Source organism: Chaetodon auriga, chromosome 10, assembly GCF_051107435.1.
Source record: "Chaetodon auriga isolate fChaAug3 chromosome 10, fChaAug3.hap1, whole genome shotgun sequence".
Taxonomy (NCBI): Eukaryota; Metazoa; Chordata; class Actinopteri; order Chaetodontiformes; family Chaetodontidae; genus Chaetodon; species Chaetodon auriga.
The window spans coordinates 21,892,343-21,911,746 of NC_135083.1; the positions used below are offsets into that span (position 1 = coordinate 21,892,343).

The following is a 19,404-nucleotide window of genomic DNA, read 5'->3' on the forward strand; positions in this document are numbered from 1 at the left end:
GGCTTATTTTTATACACCAAACACACAGAATTAGATCGACACCCTCACTCCTCCTGGACAATTCAAGATGATGATCTTAAATCACTCACACAGTCTGCAATTGTTTTAACAGTATTGTCCTCTTGTGATTTTTTTCAAGTTGCGTATTTGTCTGTATCCCAACCTGACAGCAAATGAATGAAAGGCTGTAACATAATCAGAGTGTCTTTAATGATGTTACAGTAATCTGATCTGATCTCATAAACTGTATTTTATCAAATGATTACTGTAAAAATGGAAAAAAAAAAAAAAAAAAAAAAAAAAAAAGGATATCAAAGAATTATTGTACAGTAATGTAATAATTCAACAATGGTGGACTGTGGAGACCCTCAAGCTGCATTTGCAAGTTGTGTGGATTATCGTGACTAACAGGGACATTGTCTTTCCCAAATGGAAATCTTCAGTGCTTTGACCTTGAATAACTTTGTTTTTGTTTGTTTTTTGTCCTTTTTTGTCCCATTTCTAAAAACTCAGCTGAGGCAGTTACTGTTGCATCTAATACATTCCTATTAAAGGTGAATGAAAGAAACTAAATCACCATGAAAGACAAGACGAAGACTATTCAGCCATGCTAGCTGCTCCGTGAGGAACCTATTATGGACCAGCTGCTTTTCTCCTCCTCCTATATATGTTTTGGGAACTTTGTCTATGCTTTAATATTGCCATGAGGTCCTATGTTTTATGTTTTAGTCAAACAGGCACTTAGGACACAGAGCCTGCTGTTGTCAGTTATTATGGAAACAACTGCACTAATACGAATTTTAGAGAACGCTCTTTTCACTAGAATGTTTCTTCTTTCTTTTTCACTTGACTTCTGGTAGTACCTTGTTGTCATTCTTCAAATGAAAAGTTCCTCTGGATTCTTTATTAAAACACTGAAACAGTGGAGGAGATGGAGGCAATGACCGTATCCCCCTGCAGTGTGTACAGTCAACAGGAGACTTCAGCGCATGTGATTTTACTGTGTGTATGATACCAGGTTCCTCCATTTACTGTCCATCCAAGCACATGCAGAAACACACACCTAAAGACTTATTTGACCTACACCTGAAGAACCAAACAATGTTTCTGTTGGATAAAGCCTGACTCTCTTTTCAGACGCATTTCTTATGTTCTGTAAAAACTTTTTTTTTTTTCTTTTTTTGGAATAAGATGTGCATGTACAGCGTGCTCTTGCCTAGAGTTAGATCTGTGCTGTGTGGTTTCCAGTAAAGAAGGGTCCTGACACTTCCTTTCTAATTTCCAGAATGTGTTCTGAGGGCATGTGTGTTATAAGGTCAGGTGCAGCATATATTTTTACTGTCAACAGCAACCCCTACAGCGGTGTAAATTCCAGGTAGCACTGACAACAGAGTCTCTTGGAAAGGAATGCTGCCCTGCACACATTTACGGATACACCTACTGGTAAATATTAAACAGCTGCTGACTTCCTTGTTTGCTCTGTATACCTGCTGTGATTGTAGATTCACCTGTAGTGCGAGGAAGAGACAGAAGAAGAGGAGAGGAAACAAGACATAGTTTTAGGACAAAAGGTTGCGGTGAAGTAAGATGGGGCTCTGACAACAAGACCGACAAGAGAAGAGATTAACCAACAAGTGACAAAAGAACCTACCGACCTCACCTCCTCTCATCATGTCTCTGTCCAAACCAGTGGAGCAGCTTGCCCATGAACTGAGCTGCCCCATCTGCCTTCAGTTGTATTTTGATCCGGTAGTTCTCCCCTGTGGCCACAACTACTGTCGAGCCTGTATCTGGAAGACTGTCGATACTGCCAGCAAGAATGACAAAACACTTCCACGTTGCCCAGAGTGTCGAGAGGAGTATCAGGGTATTGATTCCCTGCAGAGGAACTTCAAACTCTGCAGCATCGTCGAGGGTTTCCAAGCCACGGCACTGCAGCTGGACAGGCAGCCTGAGACTGAGCCTGAGAGGATGGAGGTTTTCTGTGACCACTGTATTGATGAGCAGTCACTCGCTGTGAAGACCTGCGTGAAGTGTGAGGTGTCGCTGTGTCCCAGGCACTTTCAGAGGCACCAAGAGAAGGAGTCATTCAGGACACACACTATGGTGGAGCCCCTGAATGAACTGGGGATGAAGGGCTGTGCCACTCACCGCCGTCCCCTTGAGTACTTTTGTTCCAACGACATGGCGTTGCTGTGCGCCACATGCTTCATAGAAGGCCATCACCACAAACACGATGTTCTTACCTTCAGCGTAGCTGAAGAAGAGATGAGGCGAGCACTGGAGAGCCGGAGCAAGGTAGTTTTGTTGTTGCAGTTTGATTAAGCAGACTTCCACAAATAGTTGTCTAACAGTTATATTGTAGCATGACAGCTACAGCTAACTGCTACAAAATGAGAAATTGGTGCTTTTGTAAAGCACCGGGTAATGAAGCCAGATTTTTGAATAATTTTGATTATGTTTCATTGAAAATTTGAAATGTATTATGGGATTAGAGACAATGAACATTCAATTAGGATCCTATGGAACTAGTAACTCATATGTTAGTCTCCTTGTAGAGACATTTGCAGTAATAGTTGAATAATGAATGAATGGTTTACTTCTGTTTTATCAAACTGTTCTTTCGAGAAAATTCCTTCTTTGACTTTAATTAGCATTAAATTAATTATTGTTCTCAGGAAATATATTCAGAAATTACGGACCTGTGAAAAATATTGTTGCCACGTAGAGCGTTTTAAAGCGTGCAGATGGTCGAGCAATAATGACAGGCATTAATGCTCGTGAGAAACAACAGGGAAAACATTCCAGGTTTGAATGAGAGGCTTGCAGATATTTGGCACACTGCTTTTGTGCTTTGGAACTGGTGAATGATATTAGTGCAAAAATGATCTGACTGACGAGACAAGTGTAATGACTTTTGACAGGGTCAAAGAGAGTTCTCTGTTCCAGGTGTATGATTCAAGTACTTGAATTAGCCCACATTTGAGTTCCTTTTAAACGGCTTGTTACAAGAAATGTACATCAAGTCAGATTTTCTGAAACGCATTAAATCTGTTTGCAGGTGGTTTCCTGTCGGCTGCAGATGACAGAGAGTCTCCTACAGAAGACAGCAGAGGAGCAAGGAGCCTCTGAGGCTATAGGAGACAAACTGGTCAACAAGGCAGTCACTCTCATGGACAGTATGGCTGCACTAGTGGACAGGTAATACACTGCACGTGTGCTGGTAGTGATAATGCCTTTAAAAGCAACATGCGGTGCCCTAAAGCAGATTCAGGGATGTCTTAAAAGGTGCAAAATATTTTCTCAATCATGTGTCACAATGAGCAAAGTCAGTGGTGGGGAGAGGGCAGGGCTTAGTTGGACAAAGGCAATGCCACATACTTGCATGCACCAATCAGGATTTAACTACATGTTAATCTGAACTGTTGTTGTCTGATGAATCCACACCCACAGTCCTGATGAAGCAGATTTTCTGAGTTTTTGACTGTTAATATCTTAATAAAAAATATCTAAGGATGTTTTTTTTTTAAATCTTGAATTAAATATTTAATGTTTGAAGTTTTTAAGCCATGTTTTAAGTGGTTTTAAGAGGACAGTAAATGTATAACTGGACAGCAATCCTGAGAAAAACACAATCTCAGCAATTAGGAAGAAAATGTATTGTGCAAGATTTAAAAGAAGATGGGTCACCTCTTGTTTATGTGATGGTTTAACTGGCCTTTCTTGGAGGACCCTCCCTGTGTTGTAAATCACAGGTTATCTATTAAGTCAGTGATGGTACAATTTATAGTATGTGCATCAGATTAACAGCAGCACTTCCTGCGTCAGGCTTGAAGAACAGGATCAGGCAGTGACTTTGTCAGATAAAAATGGATGCCAAAAGTCTTTGTTCTGATCATTTGATATGATGTCATGTGATAAGCATTTAGACTGCCTGCAAAATCTTTTCATAAAGGGATTAGTGTTCAATTGTCACAGACTGTTCAGGAATAGCTCTAAAATTTTTCTTCTTCTTTTTATTTTTTAATTTATCTCATTTATTGGATAAATCCATATCCATAAAACTCCCAAAAGTTCCACAAGTTTCCTCTCTGTCCGAGCTGTGATGGCACGCCTACAACCAGCCTGTGGCTCATAGGAATTGGTGTATGATAAAGCTAAAGTGATATATCTGGATAAATGTAGATATATGTGAAGCAGATATTAGTCCACATGTTAGTCTATCTCTCATAAGTAGTATAGAAGTAATTCTAGTAATAATAGGGGAAGTAAAATTCTATTTACCGCCTCAGTGGAAAATCATTATGATGATGTTTGCTGACTCCTTTTGATGTACTGCTGTTGTGTTGCGTTCAGGCACAGGGAGCGCCTGCATCTGCTGTTGGAGGAGGAGAGAGGCCAGCGCAGAAAAAGCTGGCAGCTTGGACTGAATGCACTGGAAGAGCAACAGCACCAGTTACTGGAGGCCCAGCACAGTGCCACACAGGTCCTACAGGAGACAGACACGTGCATGTTCATACACAGGTACCACAGAAATCTAGAATGCTTATATGACTAAAAACATCAAGTAACGTAAAACTTCTGACTTAAGTCCTGTGAACAAAAAAAACACCCTTTACAGACTGAGGTAATATACATATGGTAGTAAAAATTAAAACATGTGCTTATTAGCAATTAGCACTTATACAATAAAGAAGGGTTTTTCATATACAGTATGTGCAGATTAGCCACATGCATTGATGCCAAGGAGTAAAAGCAGAGCACATGGTAAAACAATTGAGATCAACTGAGGAAATTCTTCTCTCTCCAGGTTTGTGTTGATTGAACAGAAGCTGAGAGAGGCTGTCACAGGCGCCATTCCCTCCAAGATCCCCTCAAAGGCTCCATTCAACACCAAACGTCTCCAGGAAGGCCTCAAAACCCAAGACTTCCGCTCAGAAATGACGCGCCTCCTGGATTTCCTCCATATCCTCCTCAACCCTCTGGACCTCACCTTCAATGTCTGTACTGCCCACCCCAACCTGATAGTCTCCAATGATCTGCACACCGTCAAGTATACCCCTTCCAAGCAAGCGTATGTGGAGCACCCAGAGCGTTTTATAAGCGCACCCCAAGTTCTGTGCAGCCAGGGGTTCTCTGGTGGTGAGCACGTTTGGGTGGTAGAAGTGGGCCCCAACACCATGTGGTCACTGGGTGTGTGTTACAAGAGCATCCCTCGTCGTGGTGACCACAGTCGTCTTGGACACAACTCTGTGTCGTGGCGCCTGCAGTGGAAAAATGGCAAGCTGACAGTGTGCCAGTCCTCCTGTAATGTGGCCCTGGGGGAAATGACTTATCAGCCACTGAAGATTGAGATAGCGCTGGACTATGAGGCGGGGACATTAATGTTCCACAACACCAGAGGTCGTAGGGCACACCTCCACACATTCAGGGCTGTGTTTAGGGAGCCGGTTTACCCAGCGTTCAGTATCCATTCAAACACACCAGAGTCCTGGATCACACTGCAGAGTGGGATGTGAACACAACTTCTATTTCCCATGTATAGAGCTTATTTAGGTGTTCAAGTAGTATGCTAAGCTAACAGAGTTTTCTTTGTGTTCTTTGCATTTGCTGCTTTCTTTCAAAAGTCGACATGGAAATACAGTAAAAAAAAAAAAATGGCACAATTCTGCCATAGTGGTGCATTCATCTGTGATTCTGTGGTGGAAAATTGGTGGAAAGTGGAAAATCCTATCAATACAAAATGAAATTTGGGGGATTTTTTTTTTTTTTTTTTTTTTTTTTACATTAAGCATTGCCTGTTTATTGAAAGGTAATTGAATCTCCGTTCAATGTTTTGTGTTTGTCTTTTATTTTCTTTCTGTACAATAAACATTAATATACGTGAACATTGACATTTAAGACAAATATGAGACATGCTTGTGTTTATGGTACAAATAAACCATGATGATAAGGAGTGTGTGTCTCTGCTGGAAAAATGTCTGTGTGTCTGTCTAGTTGTATGCTGTTATGACAGTATGTTTGGTTCTTGGCAGTTCATTCAAGCATGGTTTTATTTATGATGATTGCCAAGTTGTGCTCTAAATACGGAACAAACGGCGATCCATCCGTTTCATTTACCCTAAATTAACAGATGATGACACACAAAAATAGGAGAAGTTATTAATCTCATCATTACATTTACAGGAAACTACGCTCCGGGTTTTACACAGATCTGGGAGAGAGGGATGGTGTAAGAAGAGTCTGGCAACCCAGATCCCATCTGTCACTTACTCTGTCATTGGGCAGGACATTACCAACATTATTTCATGTTCGTAACGTTATTCTACTCCAGGCCATTAGCAAAGCTGTCACTGAACACCAGAAGCCATGGGTTCGGGAGGGAGTACGACCAGAAAAGTGTCTTTCGGGGTCGATGATGAAGACAGAGTCAGGATTCTCCGTGGAGTCAAGGTAATGCTAATTTAGCTAGCATTTCATAAGCCACGCGAACGTTACTTCAATGTTACGCCCGGCGCTAGCCGTTAGCATGCTGCTGCACCGCAAAGTCACGTATCAGTTTATTCTGAATTGAGCTAACGTGAAGTCTACAACCTGTAAAGCGACTGCTGAGGTGAGGAGGGTGTCAAGGGATGCAAGGGTTGGGTCATGTTTTACGACCTGGAGCATGCCCATGTTTGTTACGCCAAACTTCAGTCTTAATAATCGGCAGGCAGAATAGTGTCTTGCTTATTGGCACAGGAATTAAATGTGACAGATGACCAACATCTACTATAAACCCTCAGAATCTTCTTGTAAATTCGGCATACACATTATCCACATAGCATCACAAAATTCAGTAAAAATACCACAGTTTTCACGAGTCACCAGCTACTGTCAGCGTTTGCTAACATCGTTAAAGATAACTCGCTAGCATGTAACAGAGGAGATGAACCGGTCGTTAACATTCGCAGTTTTTTTTTTTGGAACATGTCAGTTGCACGGTGGATGTATGCTAAATGAAGGAGAGATTCCCACTGATATTTTAATAGGGTCAAATATTGTTGTAGCTATTGTATATAGACATTTTTCCTTAATCATGGCTAAATTGGCATATTTCGAATGAAGTTTGGCGAGCTGTCCTCTACCTCTTGACTGTTGCCTTCCTGGCCGTTGTAAATGTCGGGATTTTGCGCAGTGCATGTCATGAACAAAGAAGTGGTAACACAACTGTACATGTAGGCAAAAACGCGAAAATACTCTGTGTCACAACATTTTACATGCAGTTAGTAGCGATGCCTGAAATCATGGCTTGTATGCACCGGCGGCTGCACAGTTCATCACAATATAACAGAGACTTTAATTGACACCGCCATGCACCCATATGACAACATGACAATGATTCTGTTGCTTGTGCATTAGTAGAGATTTGTTGCATAAAAGCAAGTGCTCCTAATCCTAAACTGCATTAACAGAAGACAAGACTTCATGTCAACACGTGAAGACCTTTGCACAGGCAGGTACAGTCGAAACAATGAGACTGTGTGTAACACTGAAAGAAAAAGATTCACAAAAATGATACAGTAAAATGTTTTGAACAGTGTATATGAATATGCCTACTTTCCGAGAATACACATGCACAGCCTTTGAGCCTTTGTCAGCTTTGCATCGTCAGCCCCATCAGATGGCCCTCACAACATGATTAGATAATGGAATGTAATTTCAAGGATTTCCCATGCACACTGTCAAGGCTTTCATAGCCAAAATCCTCAGTGGTTTAGTAATGGAGGTTTCTTTTGAACTGATAAAAAGCTGTAAACCAGTGTAAGTGTTGCTCTCTTTTCTTTGCTGGCCTCTAGTGGTGTAGGGTCTCACCTTGCTGTTGAGATGTAGAAGTGTACTCTGACTTTCACAGCCCATTGAGCGTGGTTACATTAGATGTAGTTAAAGTCAGATGCAGACACACAGAAAAATGTATGAATGCCTGTAGTGTGCCTGCAGCTGGAGCACGTCTCTACTTTGTGAGATGTATGAGAACTTGTTGGATATATAATTTCTAAATTTCCCGTGGGGTTTGAATGCACCTTCAGGCGGAGCTATTCTCAAGTTAAGTCATGTACAACAGCCAGTGGAATATAAAAGATCTCAGAGAACGTATCCAGTTCAAGCAAGTTCAGAGTTTATAGTTCTGGTACGTCCGTGCATCATAATGATAATAATGTTTCTAAAAATGTCCATGAAAATGGAAAATGACCAGTCTTACAGATAATCCTATTTACCAGCCCTGCCTGTACATTCAAATGGTGTGAGTCACAGAAACAGTGAGTCAATGAGTCCTGCCTACTGTGGTTTTTGGTGCAACTATGATTAACCATTTCCTTGGACACACACACATACACACACAGCCACTGTTTTCTGGCACTCTTTGCAGGTTCATGTGTTTTGACTTGGGCCAGTGTTAGTCTGTCCCTCCCAGAGCATTAAAAAAGATAAAAGGATATTTGCATAAAGATGATACCACATGGTGTGCAAGGTGTGCTTTATACTCGCTTTACTTCACTTTACAGTGAAGTGTTGTTAAGTTTGTATTAACTTGCAGAAAGGCCTCTCATTGTTTCTGTTGTAAAGAAAGCCAACATGAAAGATGTTCAAGCAATCCTAGATTCTCAGCTCTGTGTTGATCCTGTGTCTCTAGCCTAACAGTCTGTGTTTTTTTGTGTGTCTGGCCAGCTGTCAGAAGATGTTCTCCAGAGGATGAGAGGAGTAGCCAACATTGCTCCAGAACGCGCATCATCAACCTCAGTCCCTCAGAAAGTCTCAGGTATCATGCACCTTGCAGTATTTCCATCACAACAGGTTTCCCTCAGAAAACTCGTAGTGTACTGCCAAGAGCACATACAGGTACTGTACATGTGTACGCAGTGTGTGACCTGAAAGTACATTATATAAACTTCTAGTCTCTCTTGAATGAAGTGTGTTTTATGATGATGAAATCACTGGTTTTGGCGACATAATGTTTGTTTTTAATGTTATGAAAAACAGATCTTACTCTTTAACAAAAATGTATCTCTATAGGGATCCTTTCCATAATATTGTCAGACACTTGATATAACAGCCTGAGACTATCAGTGGCACAAACAAACCCTTTTAGCAGATGCACACTGACGGTGTGGAAACACCAGGAGGGATTCAGTTGCACTGCATTCATGGCTGCTGTCCTCTCGTTAGATACTGAAAGAACTTCACAAGTTGCTGTCTCCATTAGTCCCATGGATGCAAAAAAACATGGAAAAACAGAGTCCATAATCAGATAATATGTGACCAGAATTCCTCCTTGAAATCTTCCAGGTCTCAGGTGGACCTGCGGAAATTTTGCCATTTATTTTCACAGCATTCAACAGCGGCTCACTGTTCATAATTCTTACTGTAACAGTTGAGGCACTCGGATACAAAGGTATTGTCTATAAGAAAACATAAATGACGCAAATGTCACTGAGGCTCAGTGCTAAGACTCGGACCTGTAGATAATTCCTGACCAGCTGCAGCTCCTGCTCGTTTGTTCAGGCAGCACAACGGCGGACTGAAATGCAAACGTGAGGGGACGTTGTAGTGGGGATCAAGCACTTTGACCATGTGCTTAAATCCTGTATTCTCTATGACCGAGTATGGTCCACAAAGACAAACAGTATTGCAGTAGTTCTTTGCTTGTTCACTCCCGACCTCAGTTGAACAATGTCAGCACGCAGTCCAACACTGAGTCGTCCACTTTGGTTTTAACTAACCAGGAAACCGTATTGCTCCCACACAGAGGGTCTAAATGTCATGCGAGGATCTTCTAACCCTGGAGTCCCATTTGTGTTTGCTGTTAGGATGACAGCAACACTGCATGAGCTGGACTGACCTGGCTAACCAGTCTAAGCCAATACAGCTGACAGACAGCAACTCACGCGCTGCCAAAACATTCCTGTAAAACTGCTGCTCAAGAATCTTTATGCGTGTGAGTATTCCTCCGATTCCAAAAAAGTTGGGACGCTGTGTAAAACATAAATAGAAACAGAATGCAATGAAGCGTTCTGAACCAATGTCGTAATCTCCTTTATACAATCATGTGCTCACAAAGTGGTGAACCTCGCTCCATCCTTGCTGTGAACACTGAGTCTTTCCAGGATGCCCCTTTCATACCCAATCATGATACTATCACCTGTTACCATTCAACCTGTTTACCTGTGGAATGATCCAGACAGGTGTTTTTGGAGCATTCCACATCTTTCCCAGTCTTTAGTTGCTCCTGTTATTTAAAAGGAAACACACGACCTGCAGATATCAGGGAAGCCAGCTCACTCAATGCTTTTAAAAGAGAACTAAAAACTTCTCTCCTCACTTTAGCCTTTAACTAGCTGTGACCTCCTGATACAGACCTGAATCTTAAACTCAAGCCTTGCTGTGCTTCTTTCAAATTGTTCATCTCATGTTATGCATTGTCTTTATTTTTATTTTCACCCTAATTTGATCTTACTTTTACTCTCGTTGTCAGGTGGGTTTTATTTTCCATCTTATTTTATATGAACTTTTATCGCTGTTTTAATGTCCATTCTGTCTTTTTTCTATGTGAAGCACTCACTTGGTGCGTGGGATTTCTTTGTTGTAAAGAACTTTGAGCGGCAATTCCTGTATGAAAGGTGCTACACAAATAAAGTTTATTGCTGTTCTTCTTATTATTATGAATTCACAATAAGCATATGTTTACAAAAACCAATAAAGTTGATGAAGTAAAAAGCTGAAGGTATTTTCTTTGTATTGTTTTCAGTTGAGTATTTGTTAGAAGTTATCACATTCTGTTTTATTCATCTTTTACACAGCATCCCAACTTTGGGAATCAGGGTTGTATTCAACACGAATGCCTTTTGACAGTAAGTGTTTGGGTGACAGAGCGTATCGACCCAGGGAAGTCTCATACTGAGCTGAGTGTTCAGCACTGAGCCGTGTGGGACAGATACCCACTGATACACCTTGTACAAGTTAAACTGGGCTAACTAAACACTTCGAAGGCTGACAAACTAACAGACACACAAAAAACAGACGTGAGATGCTCACTTGTCTCACAACATCAAGCCTACAATCAGCTGATTCTCTGTAGGAGTCAGTGTTACACTCTCATCCTGAACAGTACCTGATGTTGTGAATATGCTGGCCCTATTGCCTGGTCCTCAAACATACATCAACCCACAGTTTTTGAACCGTGATTTTCAGAAAACAGCAAAGAAAAACAGTTTCAGGTGAAATAATCAGGTGCAGGTTTTTGGACACCAGTTATTTGATTACACTGTATTCTGCTTCCATCTATATGAAGGCTTATTTTACTGTAGGTCACCAACCTGCCAGAATCATAACAGCTTGCCTTCTGCCGGAGTATCGCACTTTGATATCCACTCTGTCTTCGTCCAGGTCCCTCTGGCAGCAGCAGATCCCAGCAGAGCCCTCAGCAGCAGGCCAACAGGAGCAAACCAGCCTCCTACGCTAAGGAAGAACAGAGAAGGTGGGTTAGAGGAAACGTGGCATGGAAGTACAGATTATGACTGGTCGACGAACGTTCAAGCTGATTCATGTTTCGTAAACATTTGATGAAAGAAGTCGCTTTGAATATTGATGTGCAAAAATTACCACATGATGCTGTAAGTGTTGAAAATTCACGTTGTTGATAGTAACTGACAGGGCCTCTTTTCTGCTCTAGAACATCATTGTCACCATTTATATACATGAGTACACACAGAGTCCAGACCAGTTTATTAGCTAAATCCCAGGAAATGCCAGTTTACCAGCAGCATGTGCTGCAGAACAGGTGTTGTTCACTGCTGGTTTACGGCAAACCAAAGTTTGCCGATACATTTTGAGAGTCAGTCTTTTGGGTCAAACACTGGGGGAGCGCAGATTGACATTTGAGAGATGGAGGTTAAACTGGGGAGGTATGTGTATGTTGTCTTCACTCAGATATATCCTCCTTTCACTAAGGTCTACATCAGACTGATCAGTGACATTTTATTGCATCCATCAGCACAAAAGACCTTCTTGACTTAAAAATGTAGAACTTTGGTCAAACTGACAGAGAAAACTTGTGTTTTTTTTAAAGTTTTTTCTAACACTCCAAGAGCTCAACTTCAAGTACTTCATATCATGGACGTGTCTGATGAAATTTGGTATATGCTGCCCCCTTGTGGACATATATGTTGAAAGCATTTTGAGTGTGAGCAGAGGACTTTGAGAAAGCAGACACTGAGTGTGTGTATGTGTGCTTCAGGTATGAACACCAGCAGAAAATACTGAAGGAGGAATTGGCCAAGATGGCACAGAGAGAGAGCGATGCAGGGAGGGAGGAGATGACCAAAGCCATGAGCCGGGAACGACTACACACACGGCAGGAAGCCGAGAAGACCAGACAACTGGTACACACACACACACACACACACACACACACACACACACACACACACAGACCCATGAATGCATAGTTAGTCAGTTAGTTTCAACTGTTTTTTCTGCCATATTCGTCTGACATGAAATTGCATGTTGACATTGCTCTCCCATGTCTACAAACCAGCAGCAAATTCAAAATACAGTACCTGTTCAAATGGTTTTTATTTGTATTATTATCCTCAGTTGATGATGTTTTAGGCCTTTGTTCTCCTGCAGCAGCTATAAGATGGTCGTTCACAGGTCAAAGAAGATGAATCATACCAGAATTCAGGGTCTGCGCATTTATTCTCCACAACAGACTAGTTGTAATTGTTGTGTTCAATAAAGAAAATAAAATCTGTAGTCCCATCGTTTGTCCTTCTGCTCTGCGAGGAGACAGAATTGTATGAATTGTATTCCCGCTGTAACGCCACCTGTGACCTGTTGGCGGAGCCGTTGTCGCCCGTGTGTAATGACACTGTACCTTTTTGAAGACCTTTGTGTTTTTACGTGCGGTGAGTTCAGTGATAAAGCTGTAAAAGCAGATTAATTTGAGTGTCTCCCAGTAGCTGGAGATAAGTTGGTATCGGGTGAAGTCATGTTTCAGTCCCATGAGGCTTGTCTGGTTCAATCACGTGTTGGAATATTTCACGCTGACATGAAGTGGGTCTTGGGATTGCATTTGTAATTTCCATGGTGATACTCTCTCTTCCTCCTTTCGCTCTGTCTGCCCCTCTCTTCCCCCTCTCCCTCTTCTCCTTGCTGTCTCTCTGTCTGTCCTCTCGCCCACCCCCACCCTCTGTCTTCCTCTCTTTTCTATCCCAGCCCATCACTCTCTCCTTTCTGCCCTGGAGACAGTATTATCAGTGCAGTGCAAGCGGTAAATTGCACCCTGAGAGTTTCCTGGAGCTGAAGATAGGAGAGGTACAGGGTTTGAGCATTAGTCGTTGAAAGGGGAGAGCTTGTTTTACACACCAGCCGGTGCCTGTTTCACGTGACTTTTCCTCTCCCTCCCCCCCCCCCCCCCCGCGTTGAGACTTGCTTTCTTATCTCCACTCCAACACACTCCCACACCGCTAATAGAAAGCCGCTGGATGGACGTCGTGAGCAGAATGGCTGGTCGAGCGGGACCGGACCTCCTGATGCTGAGGGCTCCTTGTAATTACTGTTTCTTGTGCTATGAATACATATACGCACATACACATGGAAAGTGGGCAGATTTGCTCACATTCTTAACTCAAATATTTCCCTGTTGTGGAATCACAGGGCATTATCAGCCATCAGCTACACCTCTTTGTCGAATGCAAAATCACCGTGTAGTCCAGTAAGTAGAACGATTCTACAGCCTTAGAGTCTCAGCGGAGAGTGTGTTGCTCCTCAGTGTTGTTTAGTCACTTCATACAGTACCTTGCAGATAATGTGCCAAGAAATGACCAAAGTATGTTGTGGAGTGTGGTGTTGGCCTCTCATCACCTCCAGCTTCTCATCGCTAAAGTTAGGATGCTACTGAGTTTAAAGTCATTTTTTGAGACTCATTTCACCCCAAAATTAATTATTAGGATATTATCTAGAAATAAATGCGTCTGAATTTCACTGTTGACAATAGCTCCGTTAAACAAAAGAGGAAATGTTCAAAATGGAGATGGGAGCATGATTTGTGTATTAATTGAAGATGTTATTGGCATATTAGTCCATTATTGCCCAACTGTTACCCTCTTTTTCACTAAAGTATTGCCCCATCTTAAAGGGATTATTATTCATGCATTATTCACATGTTGTTACTGAGAAGTTCATCTGTGTTATTTCCTTGCTATTTTCAGCCCATTATTACCTTAATACAGCAATTAAACCCTAATGTTACTAAGATGTTATTACCTCTTCATTGTCATGGTATTTCCCAAATGTTATTGCCAAGATATTACATATCTTGTTATATATTGTTCTTTATGAGCTGTGATATCAAGTGCTTCTAAAATGCCACAACTGTGGGTAAGTGCTATAAAAAGCCCATGTTAATTGGAGTGAGGCTAACAGTTAACCACTAGCCCAAGTGGGGAAATGCTAAATGCAACATGCTTACCCACCAGGACCGTAAGGGAAAAATACTGTTTTAAACATAGTGTAACAACACACAAGTAGAGAAGAGTTGCAAGTGTGCAGATTGACAAAGCAATATTTCTCAAAAGTTTGCTAACGTCGTTGAACTATACACCAAATAATGCTGTAGCAGCAAAAACTGAGCAGCAAAATTGAGCAGCAGCGCATTTAATTGCTAATTCAACTTTATATTTATCAGAAGAGGAATTAATTTATTTCTTCAACCACTGCTTTAAAACAGCACATCTTTTTTGCTTTTGTTTTTTTTTGGTGCACCGACAAATGCAAAAATCAGAACATTGTGTGGTTCTGATATAACTCACCCTTCTAAAGTTGACGTTGGCCAACAGTCGTCCATACACATCCAGCAGACATGGAACAACCTTAAGGTTCATTTAGAGAAGTGTTTTGGACCACCTGTTGAATGTAGATCGAATATCAAGTCTCCATTTTGCTCTGTTTTGGTCTAAATAACTGTTGGGTGACAGCTCTCTGTGGGTCCATCACTACAAGCCAGTCATTTCACATTCAACATGGTAATGTGCATTTGGATTTTCCTAATAGAGCCCTCAAATTAGAGTGTGTGTCAGCATGGCTGGTGGTGTCTCCACAAAGTTAGTGGGGTGCCATGGTCAGAACCAAGTCACATTTGGCAGATGGCCCGTGTTAATTTAACACCCTTTGAAGTTTGAAGTTCTGCAATATTGCCTGGAGAAAATGGATGAGAAAGGCTGAACATATGAGAAGATGAGAAGTAAGAGGTGACAGCTGATTAAGCATTGACTAAGTAATTGGGAGGAGGATGTGAGGATGAAAAAGAAGTGACTGAACATTTTGTGAAGGGGCTGGGATGAAGAATGACGAGGAGATGAGAATGAATGGGAGTGAAAGAGAAGATGACACGCGTTTCCTGTAGAATTAAGCTGAAGAGGAGGGAATGAACCAGAGGGCGAAAAGGAAGCCTTCACAAGTGATTTAACATTTCCTGGAGGATCATGAGGAGGTGGAAGAGTAGAGCAACAGTGGGAGAACGAGAAGGAGTGACTATTACTAACGTTTCTTTGATGCTTTTCGGAGGATGAATTAGAGACGAAGGAGGGGAATCAGATTTAAAAGAAGTTTACAAAATGACTAGACATTTTGCACAATTAAGAGGACTAAGGAAGGGGGGAGAGGTAGGACGGGGGTGAAAAAGTGTGGTTGACAGAAACGATCAATTATGGTGCTTAAGATGGAAGGGAAAGAAGGAAAGGATAGAAGGAAAGAGAAAAATGAAGGCAGATACCTCCGCATTCCTATAGGTAGGAGACAAAAGAGTAATATACATGTCTCAGTTTAACCTTGAAATAAGAGGATGAGAGGGAGAGCGAGATGATTGACAGAGTTCCTGTGGTGGCAAACAGGGACAGAGACTTATGATGATAAACAGGTGGCACAGGATGACCTGCAGAATTATGATAAAGGGGAAGGGAAGCGGGAGATGCAGGAGAGCGTTTGCAGCCCATCACTTTGTAAAGAATGACTGTCGGGTGAGGAGCAGACAGGGACATGGTGCAGAGTTTAGCCCTGAGTGTGGAACAAAGGCGTGAGGAGAAGGGAGACAGGTGACTAAGTGCTTCCTGACCTGTGCGCGCGTGGGCGCAGCACTGAGTCACAAGTCCGAGAGCGTCAGACAATGATGTCCGGCATCTGCTATTTAGTTGCGTCTTTCTTTTCTCTGCCTTTCACTCCCTCACTCATTTCCTCCTGTCCTTTGTCCTCTTCCCAGCGAACCGCCTGATCCCGCCGGCTCTTTCTTCATCTTTCAGCCAAGGCCCTCACCCACTGCGCCACGCTCGGTGAATGGTCTTTGTTAATAGCAAATCTTCCACAGATTAATTTCAGAATGAGAGAGGGGAACGGGAGAATGGGAAGAAAAGAAGTCCAACTAAAGAGCTAAAAGGGATTTTCTCTTTTTAAAATGTATTAATGGCCTTTTGGTTCCTGTTGAAAGCAAAAAAAAAAAAAAAAAGATTATAAGTCACATTAGCATATGGTACATTTCTCTCTCTCTCTCTCTGTTCTTGCAGAACAATTAGGAATCCTATTTTATTAGCTGCCCTTTAACTTCCTCTGATGGAGCTTCGGCTAATACGAAATACCATCCGTGCTTTCTTAATTCTTTGAACACGCCTTTAACACCTGAATCAGTTGCATCTCACCAGGACGTGATGTGCCATGTTATTCTAACAGCACGAGTTTTAGATTGCAGTTGTTTTTTTTTTAGAGTCTTTTGCTGAAATCAGCCGCGCGACGCAGCCGAAAACGACGCCATGAGACCACTTAGAGTGAGCTAAAGCAGTAAAGTCGCAAGCTGAATACAGAGACAACAAGCTGAATGTTGCTCTAATGCTCCTCAGAGCCGAGGCAGGCTGCAGATTTGGGTGGTAGTTCTTTGTCGGTCCAACACTTAAGAGTTACTCGTCCTGAGGTGTAGGATTCAGCCTGTGAAAACAATTGTAGAATGTCTTCTGTGACTCTGCAGGAGCTCAGGCTTTTTGAAGTGAACTTGACGGCGTGAATTTCACCTCCAGCAGCCAGTTGCATTTAAATTGTTGAATCTCCGCCGGGTGCACAATTTACAAGCTTATAAGCGAGTGATACTCTCCTAGGTACTGAAATCAGAGTTGTCATGTCAACCACAGGGGCATCGTGTTGATTTACAAGAACAAAGGTTCAGTTCAGTGTCAGTAAAAATGATTTGTTTCTGCGTGTTTACTCACTAACACATCAGTTGAAAATGAAAGATTAGCAGTTCCTCCAAGTGACACCAGATGGCAGCAAAAGCCTGTTCAGTGTTTCAGTGATTTTTGCATGAAGGTGGAAGCATGTCTTTTTTAATTTCTCTCTCATTCTGTCTGTTGCTTTGTCTCTCTGCCCATCATGCAGAATATTAAGTTAAAATTCAAATATGAAATTCTCTCATTGGAAAGCCAGTCACAGATGTTATTGCAGAGTTTCCCTGTATTAATCTAATCCACCTGATCTTTCTCTGGACAAAGACCTTTCGTCTCTTCTGTTGTTTTTATTACTTCAGAATTGAATGTGGAGTGGCACAGTGATAGGGGACATTTTATTGTGATGTTCAAATTATTTTAATCTTGAGGGTAGTTGGCATCGTGGTATTGCTCCTCAGGAAGTAATTAGCTTCAGAGTGAGTTTTTCAGTCACTGCCAGCGCTACCTGTGACTGTCCTCACCTGTGTGCATAATAACTCTTTCTGGAGCTGCTGGGAAGACCCGAAAGGCCACAAACATAAATCTGTTTGTTCGTTCAGGCACTGCAGTGAGTGTAGGTGACCTGAGGTTTGGCAGCGTTCGCAGCCTGAGTATAAGGTGAGCCGTTAAGCAGCTTGTGTAGACAGATGAATTTATTAAAATAGAAGTGTAGCTCTTCCGTTAAATGCACATGAGACAGAAGCTGAGAAACGCCAAAACCATTTAGAAAAACCCACTCAAATGGAGCCCGTCCTACAGCGTGTGTCTAGCGTTAAAGAGTGAAGGAAATACTGCACACCTACACTTTTCAGGTCAGTAGCTAAATCTCATTTTACAACTCTGATTCTAAATCCCAGCAGAATGCAGTTATTTGCAGACAAGTCGTGTTTACAGACAACAGTTTTATGAAGTGTTCCTGAGCCCATCTAGTTATATCCTTTATACAGTCATGTGTTCACAAAGTGGTGACCCTCACTCCATCCTTACTTGAGAACGACTGAGCCTTTCAAAGGTGATACAAGTCCAGTTCAGTCCTGAGCTGGATCAGGTGGATCCTGACATTTCTTCACTTATTAGTAACTAGAAGATGGTTTAAACAATTGTAAGATGAAGCCAAGATATCTTTGATGATCACAGTGAGTTATCAGGGCTATTTTATCATGTTCATTTCATTTTCTTCTTGTCCAATCGTGGTTATTCACTCATGCTGATGAACAGGGCTCAGCGGGCAGACATGCCACTCCACCAGATACATCTTGAAATGCACAGCAGAGTCTCCATTCTAGAGAACAGTTTTGTTCTGATAAGTCAGTTAATTAAAATCACCTAAATATCAGTGCAGGAAAAACCAGTCATTGATCATCCCATCAATCATCAGTACATGGTCTGAGTGGCACAAGTCCAGTCCAGTGACTTAGTTTTAACATTTGATGTTTCCCCCCAGTGGATCTTTCAGAGTTTAAGAGGTTAAAAAAATTAAGATTTGCTAAAAAGTTCTGAGGTGCTGTTACGTATTTTCACATCTTCCCTCTAAACTTTCACATAACCTGATCATATTGTTAAAAATGTGTTACAGCCTTGTTTTTTGTGATAACTGCTATATTGATGCAATTGTCACTGAAGCACTGCACATCTTAAGCACTAGCACAGAATACTCATCACGTCTCAAACATTCCCCTTAACAACACCACCGCTGTTTTACAGCAAGGGCCAAACGTCACGCGAAATTCCACGCGTTTTATTCCGAGGGGCTTTTGTTAGGCGGCAGCACCACTCCAGAGCAAGATAGTGCTGGGATCCCTCTAGTCTGTCGTCCTGTTTGTCAAGCAGCCCTGCTGGAATGAGCCAGATGTTGGCACTGATTTGATAAACCTGCCTCTCTTGTTTATACCTAAACCCATGTAATCAGCTGGAGATTCTCTGCTGATGGAGCGACGGTGTTGTCTCCTGCACACTCAGGAAACTCATTCAGACTTTAGACTTTTTATGGGTGTGAGAGAAGCAGCTGTGTTCATGCACACTCAGACAGAGGCAGATGGGGACATGCTTCATTATAGCAGTACATATGAGCTGGTGAGTAGCTTGATGTTTTACCATGTACTCCTCTGACTGCTTATTTAGC

At 41.9% G+C, this 19,404-nt stretch overlaps 2 protein-coding genes across 3 annotated transcripts in view; both read left to right on the forward strand.

Moving 5' to 3' along the window:
- The first annotated feature begins 1,503 nt into the window (after positions 1–1,503).
- On the forward strand, positions 1,504–5,747 carry LOC143327398 (E3 ubiquitin/ISG15 ligase TRIM25). Its single transcript, XM_076741698.1, has 4 exons — positions 1,504–2,298; positions 3,062–3,201; positions 4,357–4,524; positions 4,811–5,747. Exons 1-4 carry the CDS (start codon positions 1,672–1,674, stop codon positions 5,517–5,519), a joined length of 1,644 nt encoding a protein of 547 aa, XP_076597813.1. The 5' UTR covers positions 1,504–1,671; the 3' UTR covers positions 5,520–5,747.
- Positions 5,748–6,206: 459 nt separating this feature from the next.
- The window catches only part of LOC143326520 (MICOS complex subunit mic25a-like), a 76,835-nt gene continuing 63,637 nt past the window's right edge, over positions 6,207–19,404 (forward strand). Inside the window, exons 1-4 of one of the 2 annotated variants that reach the window (XM_076740098.1) lie at positions 6,207–6,453; positions 8,710–8,800; positions 11,425–11,515; positions 12,275–12,419. In XM_076740098.1, the coding sequence (XP_076596213.1) occupies positions 6,370–6,453; positions 8,710–8,800; positions 11,425–11,515; positions 12,275–12,419 (411 nt within the window). In that variant the 5' untranslated portion in view covers positions 6,207–6,369. The remainder of the gene's footprint in view (positions 6,454–8,709; positions 8,801–11,424; positions 11,516–12,274; positions 12,420–19,404) is intronic. The other variant, XM_076740100.1, reaches the window with a different exon arrangement.